At 43.6% G+C, this 19,941-nt stretch overlaps 1 protein-coding gene across 3 annotated transcripts in view; it reads right to left on the bottom strand.

The window, feature by feature from the left end:
- Nucleotides 1-19,941, bottom strand: part of ctps1a (CTP synthase 1a) — a 32,620-nt gene that overhangs the window by 3,518 nt on the left and 9,161 nt on the right. For 2 of the 3 annotated variants that reach the window (XM_083646265.1, XM_083646264.1), the window contains 10 exons: nucleotides 17,342-17,512; nucleotides 14,017-14,117; nucleotides 12,843-12,959; nucleotides 9,834-9,917; nucleotides 9,127-9,207; nucleotides 8,359-8,510; nucleotides 7,792-7,924; nucleotides 7,466-7,554; nucleotides 6,599-6,693; nucleotides 6,366-6,428 (listed from right to left, as the gene is read on the bottom strand). In XM_083646265.1, coding sequence (XP_083502391.1) covers nucleotides 6,366-6,428; nucleotides 6,599-6,693; nucleotides 7,466-7,554; nucleotides 7,792-7,924; nucleotides 8,359-8,510; nucleotides 9,127-9,207; nucleotides 9,834-9,917; nucleotides 12,843-12,959; nucleotides 14,017-14,117; nucleotides 17,342-17,512 — 1,086 coding nt within the window. Of the gene's footprint in view, nucleotides 1-6,365; nucleotides 6,429-6,598; nucleotides 6,694-7,465; nucleotides 7,555-7,791; nucleotides 7,925-8,358; nucleotides 8,511-9,126; nucleotides 9,208-9,833; nucleotides 9,918-12,842; nucleotides 12,960-14,016; nucleotides 14,118-14,232; nucleotides 14,271-17,341; nucleotides 17,513-19,941 lie in introns of those variants that run through there. The other variant, XM_083646266.1, reaches the window with a different exon arrangement.

A 19,941-nucleotide genomic window follows, 5' to 3' on the forward strand; every position in this document is an offset into this window, starting at 1 on the left:
CATACAGTAGTACTGTTAGTTTGAATCATGAGAACACACAACAGGTGTATATGCACGGCACAACATATAGTAGTACTGTTAGTTTGAATCATGAGAACACACAACAGGTGTATATGCACGACACAACATATAGTAGTACTGTTAGTTTGAATCATGGGAACACACAACAGGTGTATATGCACTGCACAACATACAGTAGTACTGTTAGTTTGAATCATGAGAACACACAACAGGTGTATATGCACTGCACAACATACAGTAGTACTGTTAGTTTGAATCATGAGAACACACAACAGGTGTATATGCACGGCACAACATACAGTAGTACTGTTAGTTTGAATCATGGGAACACACAACAGGTGTATGCACGACACAACATACAGTAGTACTGTTAGTTTGAATCATGAGAACACACAACAGGTGTATATGCACGGCACAACATACAGTAGTACTGTTAGTTTGAATCATGGGAACACACAACAGGTGTGTATGCACGGCACAACATACAGTAGTACTGTTAGTTTGAATCATGAGAACACACAACAGGTGTATATGCACGGCACAACATACAGTAGTACTGTTAGTTTGAATCATGGGAACACACAACAGGTGTATATGCATGGCACAACATACAGTAGTACTGTTAGTTTGAATCATGAGAACACACAACAGGTGTGTATGCACTGCACAACATACAGTAGTACTGTTAGTTTGAATCATGAGAACACACAACAGGTGTATATGCACGGCACAACATACAGTAGTACTGTTAGTTTGAATCATGAGAACACACAACAGGTGTATGCACGGCACAACATACAGTAGTACTGTTAGTTTGAATCATGAGAACACACAACAGGTGTATGCACGGCACAACATACAGTAGTACTGTTAGTTTGAATCATGAGAACACACAACAGGTGTGTATGCACTGCACAACATACAGTAGTACTGTTAGTTTGAATCATGGGAACACACAACAGGTGTATATGCACGGCACAACATACAGTAGTACTGTTAGTTTGAATCATGGGAACACACAACAGGTGTATATGCACGGCACAACATACAGTAGTACTGTTAGTTTGAATCATGGGAACACACAACAGGTGTATATGCACGGCACAACATACAGTAGTACTGTTAGTTTGAATCATGAGAACACACAACAGGTGTATGCACTGCACAACATACAGTAGTACTGTTAGTTTGAATCATGGGAACACACAACAGGTGTATATGCACGGCACAACATACAGTAGTACTGTTAGTTTGAATCATGAGAACACACAACAGGTGTATGCACGGCACAACATACAGTAGTACTGTTAGTTTGAATCATGGGAACACACAACAGGTGTATATGCACGGCACAACATACAGTAGTACTGTTAGTTTGAATCATGGGAACACACAACAGGTGTATGCACGGCACAACATACAGTAGTACTGTTAGTTTGAATCATGGGAACACACAACAGGTGTATGCACGGCACAACATACAGTAGTACTGTTAGTTTGAATCATGGGAACACACAACAGGTGTATATGCACGGCACAACATACAGTAGTACTGTTAGTTTGAATCATGAGAACACACAACAGGTGTATATGCACGGCACAACATACAGTAGTACTGTTAGTTTGAATCATGGGAACACACAACAGGTGTATATGCACGGCACAACATACAGTAGTACTGTTAGTTTGAATCATGGGAACACACAACAGGTGTATGCACTGCACAACATACAGTAGTACTGTTAGTTTGAATCATGGGAACACACAACAGGTGTATATGCACGGCACAACATACAGTAGTACTGTTAGTTTGAATCATGGGAACACACAACAGGTGTATGCACTGCACAACATACAGTAGTACTGTTAGTTTGAATCATGAGAACACACAACAGGTGTATATGCACGGCACAACATACAGTAGTACTGTTAGTTTGAATCATGAGAACACACAACAGGTGTATGCACTGCACAACATACAGTAGTAGTGTTAGTTTGAATCATGGGAACACACAACAGGTGTATATGCACGGCACAACATACAGTAGTACTGTTAGTTTGAATCATGGGAACACACAACAGGTGTATGCACTGCACAACATACAGTAGTACTGTTAGTTTGAATCATGAGAACACACAACAGGTGTATATGCACGGCACAACATACAGTAGTACTGTTAGTTTGAATCATGAGAACACACAACAGGTGTATGCACTGTACAACATACAGTAGTACTGTTAGTTTGAATCATGAGAACACACAACAGGTGTATATGCACTGCACAACATACAGTAGTACTGTTTAGTTTGAATCATGAGAACACACAACAGGTGTATATGCACGGCACAACATACAGTAGTACTGTTAGTTTGAATCATGGGAACACACAACAGGTGTATATGCACGGCACAACATACAGTAGTACTGTTAGTTTGAATCATGGGAACACACAACAGGTGTATATGCACGACACAACATACAGTAGTACTGTTAGTTTGAATCATGGGAACACACAACAGGTGTATATGCACTGCACAACATACAGTAGTACTGTTAGTTTGAATCATGGGAACACACAACAGGTGTATATGCACTGCACAACATACAGTAGTACTGTTAGTTTGAATCATGGGAACACACAACAGGTGTATATGCACGACACAACATACAGTAGTACTGTTAGTTTGAATCATGGGAACACACAACAGGTGTATGCACGACACAACATACAGTAGTGCTGTTAGTTTGAATCATGGGAACACACAACAGGTGTATATGCACGACACAACATACAGTAGTACTGTTAGTTTGAATCATGGGAACACACAACAGGTGTATATCCACGACACAACATACAGTAGTACTGTTAGTTTGAATCATGGGAACACACAGCAGGTGTATATGCACGGCACAACATACAGTAGTACTGTTAGTTTGAATCATGGGAACACACAACAGGTGTATATGCACGGCACAACCTACAGTAATACTGTTTAGTTTGAATCATGAGAACACACAACAGGTGTATATGCACGGCACAACATACAGTAATACTGTTTAGTTTGAATCATGAGAACACACAACAGGTGTATATGCACGGCACAACATACAGTAGTACTGTTAGTTTGAATCATGAGAACACACAACAGGTGTATATGCACGACACAACATACAGTAGTACTGTTAGTTTGAATCATGAGAACACACAACAGGTGTATATGCACGACACAACATACAGTAGTACTGTTAGTTTGAATCATGGGAACACACAACAGGTGTATGCACGGCATAACATACAGTAGTACTGTTAGTTTGAATCATGAGAACACACACAGGTGTATATGCACGACACAACATACAGTAGTACTGTTAGTTTGAATCATGGGAACACACAACAGGTGTATATGCACGACACAACATACAGTAGTACTGTTAGTTTGAATCATGGGAACACACAACAGGTGTATATGCATGGCACAACATACAGTAGTACTGTTAGTTTGAATCATGAGAACGCACAACAGGTGTATGCACGACACAACATACAGTAGTACTGTTAGTTTGAATCATGGGAACACACAACAGGTGTATATGCACGGCACAACATACAGTAGTACTGTTAGTTTGAATCATGAGAACACACAACAGGTGTATATGCATGGCACAACATACAGTAGTACTGTTAGTTTGAATCATGGGAACACACAACAGGTGTATATGCACGGCACAACATACAGTAGTACTGTTAGTTTGAATCATGAGAACACACAACAGGTGTATATGCACGGCACAACATACAGTAGTACTGTTAGTTTGAATCATGAGAACACACAACAGGTGTATATGCACGGCACAACATACAGTAGTACTGTTAGTTTGAATCATGGGAACACACAACAGGTGTATATGCACGGCACAACATACAGTAGTACTGTTAGTTTGAATCATGAGAACACACAACAGGTGTATATGCACGGCACAACATACAGTAGTACTGTTAGTTTGAATCATGGGAACACACAACAGGTGTATATGCACGGCACAACATACAGTAGTACTGTTAGTTTGAATCATGAGAACACACAACAGGTGTATATGCACGGCACAACATACAGTAGTACTGTTAGTTTGAATCATGGGAACACACAACAGGTGTATATGCACGGCACAACATACAGTAGTACTGTTAGTTTGAATCATGAGAACACACAACAGGTGTATATGCATGGCACAACATACAGTAGTACTGTTAGTTTGAATCATGAGAACACACAACAGGTGTATATGCACGGCATAACATACAGTAGTACTGTTAGTTTGAATCATGAGAACACACAACAGGTGTATGCACGGCACAACATACAGTAGTACTGTTAGTTTGAATCATGAGAACACACAACAGGTGTATATGCACGGCACAACATACAGTAGTACTGTTAGTTTGAATCATGGGAACACACAACAGGTGTATGTGCATGGCACAACATACAGTAGTACTGTTAGTTTGAATCATGGGAACACACAACAGGTGTATGCACGGCATAACATACAGTAGTACTGTTAGTTTGAATCATGGGAACACACAACAGGTGTATATGCACGGCACAACATACAGTAGTACTGTTAGTTTGAATCATGGGAACACACAACAGGTGTATATGCACGGCATAACATACAGTAGTACTGTTAGTTTGAATCATGAGAACACACAACAGGTGTATATGCACGGCATAACATACAGTAGTACTGTTAGTTTGAATCATGAGAACACACAACAGGTGTATGCACGGCACAACATACAGTAGTACTGTTAGTTTGAATCATGGGAACACACAACAGGTATATGCACGGCATAACATACAGTAGTACTGTTAGTTTGAATCATGGGAACACACAACAGGTGTATGCACGGCATAACATACAGTAGTACTGTTAGTTTGAATCATGAGAACACACAACAGGTGTATATGCACGGCATAACATACAGTAGTACTGTTAGTTTGAATCATGAGAACACACAACAGGTGTATATGCACGGCATAACATACAGTAGTACTGTTAGTTTGAATCATGGGAACACACAACAGGTGTAGGCACGGCACAACATACAGTAGTACTGTTAGTTTGAATCATGGGAACACACAACAGGTGTATATGCACGGCATAACATACAGTAGTACTGTTAGTTTGAATCATGGGAACACACAACAGGTGTATATGCACGGCATAACATACAGTAGTACTGTTAGTTTGAATCATGGGAACACACAACAGGTGTATATGCACGGCACAACATACAGTAGTACTGTTAGTTTGAATCATGGGAACACACAACAGGTGTATGCACGGCACAACATACAGTAGTACTGTTAGTTTGAATCATGGGAACACACAACAGGTGTATATGCACGGCATAACATACAGTAGTACTGTTAGTTTGAATCATGGGAACACACAACAGGTGTATGCACGGCATAACATACAGTAGTACTGTTAGTTTGAATCATGGGAACACACAACAGGTGTATATGCACGGCATAACATACAGTAGTACTGTTAGTTTGAATCATGGGAACACACAACAGGTGTATATGCACGACACAACATACAGTAGTACTGTTAGTTTGAATCATGGTAACACACAACAGGTGTATATGCACGGCACAACATACAGTAGTACTGTTAGTTTGAATCATGGGAACACACAACAGGTGTACGCACGGCACAACATACAGTAGTACTGTTAGTTTGAATCATGGGAACACACAACAGGTGTATATGCACGGCACAACATACAGTAGTACTGTTAGTTTGAATCATGAGAACACACAACAGGTGTATATGCACGGCACAACATACAGTAGTACTGTTAGTTTGAATCATGGGAACACACAACAGGTGTATATGCATGGCACAACATACAGTAGTACTGTTAGTTTGAATCATGGGAACACACAACAGGTGTATATGCACGGCACAACATACAGTAGTACTGTTAGTTTGAATCATGAGAACACACAACAGGTGTATATGCACGGCACAACATACAGTAGTACTGTTAGTTTGAATCATGAGAACACACAACAGGTGTATATGCACGACACAACATACAGTAGTACTGTTAGTTTGAATCATGGGAACACACAACAGGTGTATATGCACGACACAACATACAGTAGTACTGTTAGTTTGAATCATGAGAACACACAACAGGTGTATGCACGACACAACATACAGTAGTACTGTTAGTTTGAATCATGAGAACACACAACAGGTGTATGCACGACACAACATACAGTAGTACTGTTTAGGGTTTTTTGCCACAGGGAAGAATTCATATTACCATTCCAGCCTAGCATGTTCCTGGCAAATTCACATACGGCCAACTGCATACCAAGACACACCCCTGCAGAGACATGAAAAGTCAGCGAGATAGTGTTGAATAGATAATGACTAAGATAATAGATAATGTCCTCATTTTAATTTTTGGGTGACCTATTCCTTTAAATAGGCCTGCGTAGTGACATGATGTTAAATATGGTCAAATATCATGCTATCATGACAGCCATCTTGTACCTAGAAATGGTTTCTTCTGTTTCCTAGCCCAGTTGATGGCGAGGATCTTGCCTTCAGTTCCTCTGACGCCAAACCCTCCCGGAACCAGAATGCCACTATGGATGGAGGAAAACACCTTTTTCCATGAAACAAGTTCACCTCAAAATCTCTTACCTGTAGTGCTATTTATCGCTATAGATCATTTGGGTGTGAGTTGCCAGGTTTTGGAGATATCGGCCATAGTAGTAGAGATGTCTGCCTTCTATCAAATACGATGGAACCGGACGGCACCCGGCCCGTGGTGCTCAAAGCGCAAAAAAAGAGAGAAAAGAAAAATAAATACATTTGAAGAACTCAACAATAATGTCTCGTTCCAGAAATCACGACCCGGTTAGAAAATAGCTAGTAAACCCAGCCTCCACGTGACCTCTAGGCTCTCGCGAAGAAACCTACGTTACAGGCATAGTCTGTAATGTTACGTTGAAGGCTGGGGTCACCCAGGCTAGAAAATAGCAGCTAGCAGGTGTAGTTTGTTCGAAGGAAATATAGTGCCTACATGAAACTGCTCACAACAATGTTTGTGGATTAACTTGAGTCATTTCTGGAAAGATACATTGCTGTTAAGTTTTTATTTTATTTTTTATTTTTTTTCCTTTTTGCGCTGAGAGCGGCACAAGCTGGGTGCCGTCCAGTTGCATTGTATTTGAGATAAGGCAGACGTCTCTACAGGCCATATCTCCAAAATGTGGCAACTCGCACCAAAACGATCTATGGTGGATAAATAGCAAGCATGTATTTTTGATTTGGGGTGAACTGTCCCTTTTAACACTTTGACCACTGAGCAGACTGTTGTTGGCCCCTCCCTGTAGTGTACCCCACAGGACTCACTCAGCGCTGCAGAGTCTCTGCCATGCCTCGTGGTATTTCACTGGCTCCTCCTGCATGGTGTTTGGCTCCAGATCGGCAGAGTCTATATACTGAGGAAGAGAAAAAGTGGGCGGGGCAACATAAGGTGAATATACTGAGGAAGCGAACGAGTCGAGGAGGTGGGGGGTATGATATGAAGACAACCTGTGTCTGCAAGGTTTGCTGCATCTAGTTAGTATATCTAGTGTCACTCATACGCTATCGTTCTACTAGCCAATAACGAGACATTGGTTCAAATGGTGATCATAAGCAGTGTGAGGAGTGTGGGTTGAACACTGTGTGTGTACCATGATGTCCAGCTTGTGGCTGATGGAGAGGGCCGAATGCTCCAGAGCCTTAATGACAGAGGCGTAGGAGTCGGACAGCTTGGTGTACTTCCCAACCAGCGCGATGGAGCAATGCTCCAGGAGTCTGTCTGACCTGGGAACAAATATATCGATTTACTATTGTACAGGGGTGTCTTGACATTACAGTGGAAGGGGAGTTTGGGAAAATTTGTTTAGACAGCCAGAAATCACAGGAGCTGGCCAGGTAATCATAACATTATTTTGGAAATTTGATTTCCATTCAGGTTTAGTTTCAGGTTAGTTTGAGGTTCATTTTTATTTTATCTGTTAGTTTTGGAGGCAGATTTTTACTTTCCGCCTTTTTGTTACTATCTTTATTTCGGTTTCCTAAAATGTTTTGTCATGCCATTTCAGTTAACTACAATATCCATGAGTCATTGGTATTGATTAAAAAAAAAACATCAACCGCCATGATGCTGTATATTATGGCCATTTTTTACTATGGGAGAGTGAAAATCGACTCCCTTGAACATCAGTGTGGGGAACACAGATCATTGTCTCGTCCACCTGTCAGACATCTCCTTCCACTTGGCCAGCATCTTCCTGGGCCGGGTCTCTATGGGCATGTTGAGTCTCCGGCTGAGGTAGCCCACCACCCCCTGGTCCTCCAGCAGCAGAGGGACTTTGTAGATGGACGAGACGTCGTGCACGCAGATCACCTGGAAGGGACCAGACACAATCAACGTTTTTTTTATCATTTGTTTCTTCTTTTTTCCTTCTTCTTCTCATAAACACTATATTTGAATCTTAATGGTATTTGATGCTCTAAGTATTGTGCTACTGAAGTATATTGCGATTTGGACATTTTACCACAAGAGATGTTTTTTTGTTGAAATAACATTACAAACAAAACTAAAGGGAGTCACACAGAAGTTATACGAGTGAGACAGAGACATAAAGGACAAACAGGTCAGACAATAACAATAACATGATGACAATAACAGAGCTGTTACGATGTTTGTATTAGAGGGTGACACGGGAGTGGTTTTTCACTCCTGTGATTTTGGTGCAGACTCTATGTTCTGACTGGACCCCTGCTCTATCTGAACAAACACTGTGCACTCAAAGTGGCTCTACAACAACATAAAAGCTAGAATTACGTGTGTATCGGACCTGAACCACAACACTTTCCATACTTTTCCATGCATTCTTTTTCATTTCTCCAACTATTCAAGACCTGGAAATGATCAAATTAATTTTGTATACTTTTCCAGACTTTCCAGACGTGCGTAGGAACCCTGTAAAGATGACGTGATGTTCGGTGCGGTGATGTACCTGTTCAGGCTCTACGTGGCAGAACATGGAGATCTTTTCCTTGACAGAGTTCTCCAGAACGGTGGTACAGCGGCACATGATCTGGGAAATGGGGTCATAACAGTAGAATAACAGGAGATTATTTAAGGAGATTACAGTGAAGCAAGTCACCTTAAAAATAATTGGAATCACCCTTTAAACACAAACGACAATTTCAACATGCCAAGAACATATGTACATGTATTCCTTAGAAATCTAAGAATTAAAAATATCAAGTGCAGCATTATGAGTGTGTACAGCAATAATGACAGATCACAATGAGAGAAATAAAGATGGAAAAAGATTCACTAAATGAAAATATAGCAAACATTTAATGTACCGGTATTATGAAATGAGCGAAAAGGTCATACTGAATGCGAATAGAGCGCCAACCTGGAAGTTAGCATCGCGCGGGGTTCCCTCGTCTGGTCTGATCTTCACAAACAAACCCCACTTTTATGAGTTTTGAAGTGTAAATGCGATCGTCAAATAGCCATCGCCGGAAAACGCTTCAAAAAGCATAAAAGTGGTGATCATTTGTGAAGATTATCTTGCTAAAAAAAACATCTACGGTACATAAACTTTTGTTAACCACAGAGCTTATTTCAGGCATCTAACCCGAACCAGATTTAAGGGAACCCATGCTACTGCACTTGTGGGTTTGAGGAGTCATCCCTGTAATGGCTCACCAGATCAGGGGACAGGCCCAGGCCTCTCAGCTCTCTCACACTGTTCTGCGTCGGCTTGGTCTTCTGCTCTCCTGTCGCACTGGGCTGGAGATGACCAGGAAACATCAACTTCATTAAAGTGACTGTAAACAGACGACTAACCTACTGTCCCCATCCCCATACAACCTGCAACTAGGCATGGGTCGATTTCCGGTTTTACCGGTTCGGTTCGGTGTACGAGCCGAAACTGGTTTGATCACGTGCGAACCGAAAAAACCTAAAAAAAAAAAAAGAAAATTGCCAGTCCATTCTGATTGCACTATTGTTCGTATTAGCCTTTTCTCAAGTTGCACTATAGGCAGAAGTCTTATTTCATTTATTATTTTGATGTTTAGAAGAAAAGTTGAGCTGAATAGTTATGAGAAATAAATACAGGGTGTGTTTGTTACACAGGTGTCCTGCTTCTTTTTATTCAGTATCATTGCTGGTTGACAATACCAGCTTAGAGGTGTATTATCGCTATCAGGTGGACTGAAGTTGCACTACAGACAGTTATGGGCCACACTCGGGAGCCCTGCTTAAAAAATAAAATAAAAAATAAATTAATTACAAAGAAAATCGGTATACCGGTTCGATCCGGTTTAGACGGCAATATCGAACCGGTTTTAAAATTTTCAAACCGACCCAGCCCTACCTGCAACACACAACTTCTAAGACAAATGGACAATGATATGCACTTACAAAAAAACATTCAGCTGCCCCTGCATATTTTCACTCACAGACAATATTTACACACCTGTGTCCTAGATTTACACATGTGCAGATGTTTAAAGCAGTTGCATGTTCCTGGTGATCTAAACGCGTTTTCATCATACACACGTCTATTTTGTAGATAGATAATTTTTGGAGGGGGAGGGAGAGAACTTTGGACAGGTTTGTTTTATAAACTTGAAGCGGTGGAGTATTGGATGTGGTTAGCTAACAAACGGCAGGCTACCAGACCGATGCGTCCAATTCTCTTGCCAATTTCATGTTGCCTTATTGATCAGCAAATGATACACACACAGTAGATGTAGTGCACCACTTAACCCATTGATACCTGATGCAGCATTTGCATGTATATCCCTCATTTGTGTGTGTATCCCTTTAAGACCGCAAACCGCGTCACGCGGTTCGCGGTCTTAAAGGGATACACACACAAATGCTGCATCAGGTATCAATGGGTTAAAACCATAACAACTATTTTCAGGTGTTTTTGTGCACACAAATTTCGCCTAGTGCCGCTTTACAGCTTTGTCAGTTGTTGTACAAGAGCAGCTGGATTGTTGCTTTGACTTCGATTTGCTTCAGGTTCAAGTTCAACTTTATTCAAATCCCAGATGGGCAAATTGTGTTGCAGCAGCGTAGAACAACATCAAACATAGAAACAGACAACATGTTGGACATCAGTAACATAATAGCAGTTTTCAGAGTAGGTAGGTTAAGTGTGCACCATAAACCCCTCAGCATAAGCCTATCGGCTAATCACTAGTGACTGCTACAAAGTGCAGATGTGTCTCAAATTCAGTAGTGCAAGTAACGCTTGATAAATAAAATCAATAAAATAATAAAAAATTATAAAAAATAATAAAATGAATAAAAGGTTGCAGACAAGTAATGCCTTAACTCATTGAGTGCCATGGACGTCTTTCGACGTCCAATTAAATAGTGACGTAGAGTGCCAAGGACGTCGATCGACGTCCAATGCGTTTTTTGACGGTGGGACGTCGATCAAAGCCTTCTGCATCTCCTGTACAAATATTGTAGCTATTGGAGGTCTATAACCTATTTTACAGAACCCTTAGGTGGCGACAGTGCTCTCCAGATTAGAGAAATGTCCGAAATATAGCCTGAAAAAGCCCCCTGATCAAAGAGAAAGCGCTCATGCTGCAGCCCAGAGCCATGTAGATTGCTCTGGCTGCAACTGACGGTGCCTGGCAACAGCAGTCAATCCGCGCACACAACTGAGCTCCTCTGCCTCTGTCTGTCTGTCTGCATAGTTTCTTCACACGATTAGCCGCCAGAAAGGCAGCACCCGACGCCGAAGTGCCAACCCTTTCCCTGCAGTCCGGCAGGGCGACAAGGAAATGCTCCTTGTCGCGCTGCCTGGGAGGCGGCGCACAAAAAGCACTCCGAAAATAGACGCTGGGTGCATGAGGCTCTGGCACTGGGAGCGTCCGTTCTCCAAAAGTGGCTGGCACTCAATGAGTTAATAGATCAAATGAATAAAACGTAAGTACATTACTTCCTTCCCCCAACGGCATTCAAAGCTCGGATGGAGGTGGGGACAAAGGAGTTCTTATACCTGTTCTTTGTGGCCAATGGGACGCTTCGACGGAGGCCGGATGGAAGCAGATTGTACTCAGAATTGAGAGGGTGGGCACCATCAGAGCTTTCTTGAGCACCTGCTTATTAAAAATGTGGTCCAGGCTACTAAGTGGGACTCTGGTTATCTTAGAAGCCATTTTCACAATTCTCCCAAGGGAGTTCTTATCTTTGATACATAGATTGCCGTACCACCAACAGATAATTGAGAAGGAAATTACAGATTCGATAATTGAGAAGGAAATTACAGATTTGATAAAGGTACTGTAGAACAGTTTCATCAGGGACTTATCAACATTAAATTTCGCCAATTCCCTTAGGCAGAAAAGACGTGGCTGACCTTTCTTGGACAGCATGTCGAATTTCAGCTTGCTGTCAATTACAGTACCCAGGTATTTATAATTGGTTACAAGCTCCGCCTCCTGCCCGATGACAGAGTCATCAGCGTACTTGACAATGAATCTGTCGGTATGGCGGCTCATTCGTGTACACAGGATATACAGGAAAGCAGACAGAACACAGCCCTGAGGCGAGCCGGTTGTCAGAATGCTAGACAGCATCTTGTTGACTCTCACCTGTCGAGATCTGTTCATGAGAAAATGCACCATCTAAGAGCTGCGAGGCCTTAGAGGAGCACAGGGAGGCCTGAAGCTGCAGGTTTCTTACCTGTGGTATGAGGCTGACGTGGATGTTACAGAAGTTCTCTCGCTTCACCTTAAACTGGAATTGCCTGAAGGCCTCGATGAACGGCATGCTCTCGATGTCTCCGACTGTGCCTCCTAACTGTGAACAGGCACAAAGTCAAACATTAACAGCAGAGTAACAATAATGGCATTGAATACAAGAAGACTGAATTATGTGCCATACCGTTAAACTTCAAATAAAAGCCGAGTCCCAAATAGACGCCGGGTCTGTCTACAATGTAGACTCTACATGTTTTGGTAAATAAACACAGTTTTTTTATTATTATTATGGTATGTTTTTGTGTTGCCCTCAGACTGAATTCACAGAAACTTACGGTAATGACGTGGGCATTGTGTGTGTTTTTGGTGTAAGTCAGTCTGGTTTGGAGATTCGAGTCGGCTACTTTCTCCCCCCTGTCAAACAGTTTTACGCGTTGTTTCTACATAACAGACATGTTTCAAGTATGCATACTGCATTGTTTGATGCTACGGACTGCACAACATAAACATTCAAAACTCAGCTGCGGAGTCAACGTGTTGGCCTGGAGACGCTGTCTGGTTTCCATAACGAGAACATGGGGAGCGGTGGAGAACTTATCGGTAACGTTAGTTTGGCGTTGTAAAAGTGAATTTCTGTCAGTGGAACAGCGATCATAGAGGCAGTATGGATTATACCGGACGGACATGTATTGGAAATATTTGGTAAGTCTGCTTGTTGCACAACACTGTATTGTCTGATGAAAGCGCTGAGCAGCTGGTTACTGAGCTAACGTTAGCTGCTGCTAAATGCTAACGTTACAGGTCTCAGCCAGAAAGACTGCAATTCGCCTCATGTGTGACACGGTAGCAGTTTGGTTTGGTTCAAAGTAAGCGACTGTGTTTCTAGCCTGTGTGATTATTAATCACCGGTTTAAATAAACAATTTGTTACTATTTCCAATCTTTGCTGAGCAAGAATTTTGTGCAAAAATAATTAAACGCCGGTCCCAAATAGACGCCGGGTCTGGCTGCACATTTTGGTAAATAAATGCCTGGGCTACTATTAGAGGTTTTACGGTATATATATATATGCCAGCCGTTCTTAGAAAACGGCATGTGATGAGACTCGCAAGAGTGATTGTGTACAGACCGAGTTACGCGGGAACATCACAGCCTCACCTCGATCACGCACACTTGAGGTTCTACGTCGTCGTCTTCGACGGGTACCGTGGCCTGTTTCACCACCCATTCCTGGATGGCATCTGTGATATGTGGCACCACTGGAACGACAAAGCAAACAGAGACAAATCATAGAATGTATATTCACTGTCTTGCCCAGGTAGTCTCCCCTCCTCTCCTTGTTGATGACTGACTCATAGACCTGCAGTAGTTTACCTTGCACTGTCTTGCCCAGGTAGTCTCCCCTCCTCTCCTTGTTGATGACTGACTCATAGACCTGCAGTAGTTTACCTTGCACTGTCTTGCCCAGGTAGTCTCCCCTCCTCTCCTTGTTGATGACTGACTCATAGACCTGCAGTAGTTTACCTTGCACTGTCTTGCCCAGGTAGTCTCCCCTCCTCTCCTTGTTGATGACTGACTCATAGACCTGCAGTAGTTTACCTTGCACTGTCCTGCCCAGGTAGTCTCCCCTCCTCTCCTTGTTGATGACTGACTCATAGACCTGCAGTAGTTTACCTTGCACTGTCCTGCCCAGGTAGTCTCCCCTCCTCTCCTTGTTGATGACTGACTCATAGACCTGCAGTAGTTTACCTTGCACTGTCTTGCCCAGGTAGTCTCCCCTCCTCTCCTTGTTGATGACTGACTCATAGACCTGCAGTAGTTTACCTTGCACTGTCCTGCCCAGGTAGTCTCCCCTCCTCTCCTTGTTGATGACTGACTCATAGACCTGCAGTAGTTTACCTTGCACTGTCTTGCCCAGGTAGTCTCCCCTCCTCTCCTTGTTGATGACTGACTCATAGACCTGCAGTAGTTTACCTTGCACTGTGTTGCCCAGGTAGTCTCCCCTCCTCTCCGTGTTGATGACTGACTCATAGACCTGCAGTAGTTTACCTTGCACTGTGTTGCCCAGGTAGTCACCCCTCCTCTCCTTGTTGATGACTGACTCATAGACCTGCAGTAGTTTACCTTGCACTGTCTTGCCCAGGTAGTCACCCCTCCTCTCCTTGTTGATGACTGACTCATAGACCTGCAGTAGTTTACCTTGCACTGTCTTGCCCAGGTAGTCACCCCTCCTCTCCTTGTTGATGACTGACTCATAGACCTGCAGTAGTTTACCTTGCACTGTCTTGCCCAGGTAGTCTCCCCTCCTCTCCTTGTTGATGACTGACTCATAGACCTGCAGTAGTTTACCTTGCACTGTCTTGCCCAGGTAGTCTCCCCTCCTCTCCTTGTTGATGACTGACTCATAGACCTGCAGTAGTTTACCTTGCACTGTCTTGCCCAGGTAGTCACCCCTCCTCTCCTTGTTGATGACTGACTCATAGACCTGCAGTAGTTTACCTTGCACTGTCTTGCCCAGGTAGTCTCCCCTCCTCTCCTTGTTGATGACTGACTCATAGACCTGCAGTAGTTTACCTTGCACTGTGTTGCCCAGGTAGTCTCCCCTCCTCTCCTTGTTGATGACTGACTCATAGACCTGCAGTAGTTTACCTTGCACTGTGTTGCCCAGGTAGTCACCCCTCCTCTCCTTGTTGATGACTGACTCATAGACCTGCAGTAGTTTACCTTGCACTGTGTTGCCCAGGTAGTCTCCCCTCCTCTCCTTGTTGATGACTGACTCATAGACCTGCAGTAGTTTACCTTGCACTGTTTTGCCCAGGTAGTCTCCCCTCCTCTCCTTGTTGATGACTGACTCATAGACCTGCAGTAGTTTACCTTGCACTGTCTTGCCCAGGTAGTCTCCCCTCCTCTCCTTGTTGATGACTGACTCATAGACCTGCAGTAGTTTACCTTGCACTGTCCTGCCCAGGTAGTCTCCCCTCCTCTCCTTGTTGATGACTGACTCATAGACCTGCAGTAGTTTACCTTGCACTGTCCTGCCCAGGTAGTCTCCCCTCCTCTCCTTGTTGATGACTGACTCATAGACCTGCAGTAGTTTACCTTGCACTGTCTTGCCCAGGTAGTCTCCCCTCCTCTCCTTGTTGATGACTGACTCATAGACCTGCAGTAGTTTACCTTGCACTGTTTTGCCCAGGTAGTCTCCCCTCCTCTCCTTGTTGATGACTGACTCATAGACCTGCAGTAGTTTACCTTGCACTGTCTTGCCCAGGTAGTCTCCCCTCCTCTCCTTGTTGATGACTGACTCATAGACCTGCGGTAGTTTACCTTGCACTGTCTTGCCCAGGTAGTCTCCCCTCCTCTCCTTGTTGATGACTGACTCATAGACCTGCAGTAGTTTACCTTGCACTGTCTTGCCCAGGTAGTCACCCCTCCTCTCCTTGTTGATGACTGACTCATAGACCTGCAGTTTTTTACCTTGCACTGTCTTGCCCAGGTAGTCACCCCTCCTCTCCTTGTTGATGACTGACTCATAGACCTGCAGTTTTTTACCTTGCACTGTCTTGCCCAGGTAGTCACCCCTCCTCTCCTTGTTGATGACTGACTCATAGACCTGCAGTTTTTTACCTTGCACTGTTTTGCCCAGGTAGTCTCCCCTCCTCTCCTTGTTGATGACTGACTCATAGACCTGCAGTTTTTTACCTTGCACTGTCTTGCCCAGGTAGTCACCCCTCCTCTCCTTGTTGATGACTGACTCATAGACCTGCAGTTTTTTACCTTGCACTGTCTTGCCCAGGTAGTCACCCCTCCTCTCCTTGTTGATGACTGACTCATAGACCTGCAGTTTTTTACCTTGCACTGTCTTGCCCAGGTAGTCTCCCCTCCTCTCCTTGTTGATGACTGACTCATAGACCTGCAGTAGTTTACCTTGCACTGTTTTGCCCAGGTAGTCTCCCCTCCTCTCCTTGTTGATGACTGACTCACAGACCTGCAGTAGTTTACCTTGCACTGTCTTGCCCAGGTAGTCACCCCTCCTCTCCTTGTTGATGACTGACTCATAGACCTGCAGTAGTTTACCTTGCACTGTTTTGCCCAGGTAGTCTCCCCTCCTCTCCTTGTTGATGACTGACTCATAGACCTGCAGTAGTTTACCTTGCACTGTTTTGACCAGGTAGTCTCCCCTCCTCTCCTTGTTGATGACTGACTCATAGACCTGCAGTAGTTTACCTTGCACTGTTTTGCCCAGGTAGTCTCCCCCCCTCTCCTTGTTGATGACTGACTCATAGACCTGCAGTAGTTTACCTTGCACTGTCCTGCCCAGGTAGTCTCCCCTCCTCTCCTTGTTCATGACTGACTCATAGACCTGCAGTAGTTTACCTTGCACTGTCCTGCCCAGGTAGTCTCCCCTCCTCTCCTTGTTCATGACTGACTCATAGACCTGCAGTAGTTTACCTTGCACTGTCTTGCCCAGGTAGTCTCCCCTTACCTTGCACTGTCTTGCCCAGGTAGTCTCCCCTCCTCTCCTTGTTGATGACCGACTGATAGATCTTGCCGGTGGTCAGGTTGTTGTCTCTGGTTAGCCGGATGTCCAGGAAGCGTTCGTAGTTCCCCAGATCCAGGTCCACCTCGCCCCCGTCATCCAGCACAAACACTTCACCTGGACGGGCAGACGCAACGCAAACATGACACATACAGGGTAGGGGTGTCAAAAATAATCGATTATAAGATGCATCGTGATGCGGATGTGCACGATTCTGCATCGATTCACAAATGTCAAAAATCGATTATAAAAAATAAAAAATAAAAAATTAATAATCAAATAAAATATAATGGAAGTACATGCAGTTGTTTATTTTAATTATGGATCATAATACAATGCAATTCCAAATGCACTTTTATTTTAAAAGTTGCCACACAGTGAGAAAAAATAAATCATTTATTGGGGAAAAAAAGCGATGCATCGAGATGCATCGATAATCGTAATCGAATCGAATCGTAGCCCTCTGAATCGTAATCGAATCGAATCGTGAGGCCAGTGAAGATTCACAGCCCTAATACAGGGCATGTCTCTCAAGCCAGTCTATCTCTTCCACAATCTTTGAATGCCTCAGAGACAGTCTGTACTTCAGCCTGTTAACACAGAGACAGTCTGTACTTCAGCCTGTTAACACAGAGACAGTCTGTACTTCAGCCCGTCAAAATTTGGCCGGAGGAAGTTGTCATCTTCCAAATGGAAGGGGGGAAAAAACTAAACAAAAACGCTTCGGACCGGAGGAAGTTCGATGGTATTCGACCAATCACGACACATGTAAACAAAACCGAGACAGGTGATTGGAGAAATTAGCGGCTGTGCCCGCCTTATTATCAGTTTTGACCCAATGTTCTCCTCTGTGAAGTACAGACAGGTAGGCTGGAGCCGACGCGTCTGTTTTAAGAGACTATGCAACGAGAGATGCACGAAGATGTCGGCACGTCATCGCTGTCGGCTGATAAAGGCGTTCCATCGGAATCGACCCCAATTTCCCCAAATGAACATTTCTGCCGATATGACCGGCCGATAACATTCATGATTTGAATGATGCCCAAACGCTCGATGCTTGACTAAATGCTCAACGCCATGTCCCCGGTGTGAGGGTGCACACTAGTGATGCGCGGGCCGCAGTTATAACCGCGCTGACCGCGGATATCCCGCCCCGCGGGCGGGCCGGATCATAAAAATAAACATTCTGATTAATAGCGGATGGGTTGCAGGCGGTTGAAACGATGTATGATTAATGAGGAAAAATAATATTAATTACGTTCTCTAGTCTATGAACAATAGCCATGTGCTAGGTCGCTAGGCTCCACTTTTGGTCCATATATGGTCAATGTCGTCACCCTCAAAAAGGAGTCTCCGCTGAAGACGTGTTTGAAGAGAAGACGCGTTCGTGTTTTACATTGAGGCAATCCAGTAAACTAAACTTAAAGCTATAGCGTTAGCCGAGTAAACTACATGAGGGCAAGTGGTGGACTGGACATTATAATACAGCATGGAAGTTTATTTGGAGTCTTGGACTGCAGCGATCGCACCAACGGCAGCAGAAACTGTAAGTTTGCTCCTTTTATAGCGTTGTGAAATGTCGGGTGCATGGCGGGCGCGGATCTATAAATAGTATGAAATAATTTGCGCGGATTTATGGCGGGCGGACGGTTCATGCATACACGCGGATTAGGATGGCATAAAAGCTCATCCGCGCATCTCTAGTGCACACGCAGCCAACAGTGAGTGTGTACATTTTGAAAAGCATTGTATTTATGTCTGCATCTGCCAGTAGTGGGGCATCGTCACGATAAGAGCAGGCATAATCATGTGTTCATTCTACTACAGGAGAGACTTGATCATGTTGAAATTAGGTGGAAACATATATCTATAATATATACTATCTGTATCGGCCAAAAGAGTTGGAAAATATTGGCATATCGGCAAAGTTTAAGTTTAAGTTTAAGTTTAAGTTATCCTTTATTTATCCCCTTGGGGAAATTCAGCCTCTGCATTTGACCCATCCTCTACTAGGAACCTTCCTAGAACTAGGAGCAGTGGGCAGCCACTGTGCAGCGCCCGGGGACCAACTCCAGTTATTTTGCCAGTACCTTGGTCAGGGGCACCGACAGGAGTATTAACCCTAACATACATGTCTTTTTTGATGGTGGGAGGAAATCGGAGCACCCGGAGAAAACCCACACGGACACGGGGAGAACATGCAAACTCCACACAGAAAGGACCTGGGACGGACCGGGGTTCGACCCCGGGACCTTCTTGCTGTGAGGCAACAGTGTTAACCACTGAGCCACCGTGCCGTCCGAAAGAAAGAAATCCAATATTGTGCATCCCTATATGCAACTGTCTAATGTGGCAAACAATGACCATTTGTGATGATTAGAGATGTAACGGTATGAAAATTTCACATCACGATTATCGTGACCAAAATGATCACGGTTATCCTATTATCACGGTATTCATACAAAATTGCTTGCTGAAAAAGTACTGAGAGACTCACTGTGAAATCATTTCACCAAATTTTATATTGAAAACCCAGACCCAAAAAG

Source organism: Poromitra crassiceps (assembly GCF_964638095.1).
Source record: "Poromitra crassiceps genome assembly, chromosome: 11".
Lineage (NCBI taxonomy): Eukaryota > Metazoa > Chordata > Actinopteri > Beryciformes > Melamphaidae > Poromitra > Poromitra crassiceps.